At 50.7% G+C, this 2,192-nt stretch overlaps 1 protein-coding gene across 1 annotated transcript in view; it reads right to left on the bottom strand.

Annotated features, from left to right (window-relative positions):
• Positions 1–609: 609 nt before the first annotated feature.
• LOC111951335 (metabotropic glutamate receptor 8-like) overlaps positions 610–2,192 on the bottom strand; it is a 129,987-nt gene continuing 128,404 nt past the window's right edge. Inside the window, exon 4 of the mRNA XM_070434708.1 lies at positions 610–1,022. Coding sequence (XP_070290809.1) covers positions 610–1,022 — 413 coding nt within the window. The remainder of the gene's footprint in view (positions 1,023–2,192) is intronic.

Genomic DNA, 2,192 nt, shown 5'->3' with positions numbered 1-2,192 from the left:
CACACACACACACACACACACACAGCTTTAGGCTGACTCAAACAATATTATGGTCTGTAAAATGAGTCAGACTTCCACTATAGTTGAGGGACAGCGAGGATTTCAGACAGCAATGGAGATACAAGTCTGGAGATTAAAACATTCAATCCTACAAAGCTAATTAAATAGCTCGTTGCGATAACCCTTTAATGAATGATTCTCAAAGAGATGTTTTGTCTTGTCTTCGCTCGTCCGTCTGTGGTGCTATGAATTCCTCTCCCGTTCCAGTTGGGCAGCTATAGAACAGTCATTGTGGGCTGGTGCTGGTATCTGTTCTCTGTTCAGGGCTGGTGACTAAAGCTCGCAGTCCGTTACATTGTGGAGATGTAGTTTCCCTAATCCCTCGAGGCTCACACACACACACACACACACACACACACACACGCACACGCACACGCACACACACACGCACACACACACACACACACACACACACAGACTCAGATGGGTAGGTACCACGGCAGACACACAGGCTCCCTGACTTATCCTCTCTTCTTCACCCCAGCAGAGAGAACAGCAGGCCTGGGTGATGTAAGGCCAGGGTGTCCCTCTCCTGGTTATAATGGTTGCTTAAGGGTCAAAGCTCTGCGGGTTTGTCCAGGCTGGCAGAAGGTGGTGCTGCGTAGTGGCAGGTGCTGAGCTGGGTTGGTATCGCCTAGGGGACAGAGGCTGAGATAAACTGGCGTTGCACCAGGAGAAGGTAATTGATTCGGAGCCGTGTTCATTATTGCTGGCCCAGTCAGGTACTGCCTCTCTCTGCCAGATCGGACCAGGGGTCTGGAGACAGAAGATGAAGCCTTTCTTCATGACCATGAGAGAGAAAGGTGGCTGGACTGTGTTGTCACTGTGTCCTTTCATCAGCCATGGTGACTCATGGTCCATACCCTCCGCTCCCTGGCAGCCCGCCTGAGGCCGGTCATGACGGGCCATAGTCAGAGCCTCTGCCTGGATCTGTCTGTCTGTGTAATTAGTTCTGATACTAACTATTGGAGAGAGGAAGAGGAAGAGAAGGGGGAATGGGGTGGAGGGGGGGGGGGGTGGGGGGGTGCAGGAGGGATGGGGGGGTGCAGGAGGGGAAATGGGGTGCAGGAGGGGTGAGGAGAGGTTGTCGCTCCACGAGGGCATGTGACCTCCTGTGAAACTCCTCCTGGTGATGAAGCGAAGCCCGATAGCCCGTGATGATCATGTCACTAGCCATATCTCTCCTCTCTCCTGACACCACAAACTGTACCGTTTCGGCACCGTGGTGTACTGCACCGGCCTGATCTAACCTCTAGGCACCCACTACCACACAAGAGGAATAGGATTGTGTCTGTCCTAATGTGTCAACATCCGCCAATCAGATCATAGGCCATGCAGTACTCCWCCCCTGACATTACACATGGATTCAGTGTCATGGACTGGCCTGACCTTGCTTCGAGGTGACGACTACTACGCATGAGGGAGAGGCTAAGAGACAACGGGGTTAAATCAAGTCTGCTCTAATGTCCACCAACATCAGTGGGTTGTTCTAGACTGTCAGTCTATAGTCAGCACTGTCGTGTCCTGGCCTCGTCTAGCCTTGTGAGGCATCCACTGCTACTCAAGAGGAAGAGGCAATGGGGGAGGCGTATGTCTTAACGTCAACAAACACACACACACACACACACACACACACACTAAACACGCACACGGACAGGCGCGCACACACACACACACAAAAACAGACATAGACACACCATCCACTGATGCTGGTCACTCTAACTGTCAGTCTACAGCTGTCCCAGGGAACGGTTCAGGCTCAGTGAACCTACGTTCATCCCGTGTTTGCTCATCATTTGCGGTTATTATCTTTTTTGGACGCATCTCGTTTAGGAGCCCTGGTTTGTTTGCTAAATGTGAATGGAATTAATTCCAGATAAACAAAGGTTAATGAACAAATGAAACAAAGGTCAATTGGATAGTTGTTTGTCAGAGGTTGTTACCAGAGGGGAGGCAGGGGAGCAGAGAAGACACACACACACACACACACACACAGAGGAGACAGGGAGTGTTACTTCCACTAATCAGACGCTGAAACATGGTGCTCATTGTTGCATGCCTATTGACTATCTCATCTGACTGTCGTGTGGCGTTAGTTACTAGACTAATTGGCTGGCTATTATATCTTCTGT

Source organism: Salvelinus sp. IW2-2015, linkage group LG24 (genome assembly GCF_002910315.2).
Source record: "Salvelinus sp. IW2-2015 linkage group LG24, ASM291031v2, whole genome shotgun sequence".
Lineage (NCBI taxonomy): Eukaryota > Metazoa > Chordata > Actinopteri > Salmoniformes > Salmonidae > Salvelinus > Salvelinus sp. IW2-2015.
Note: the sequence above shows the minus strand (reverse complement) of the source record. Positions and strands in the feature narration are given on the sequence as shown.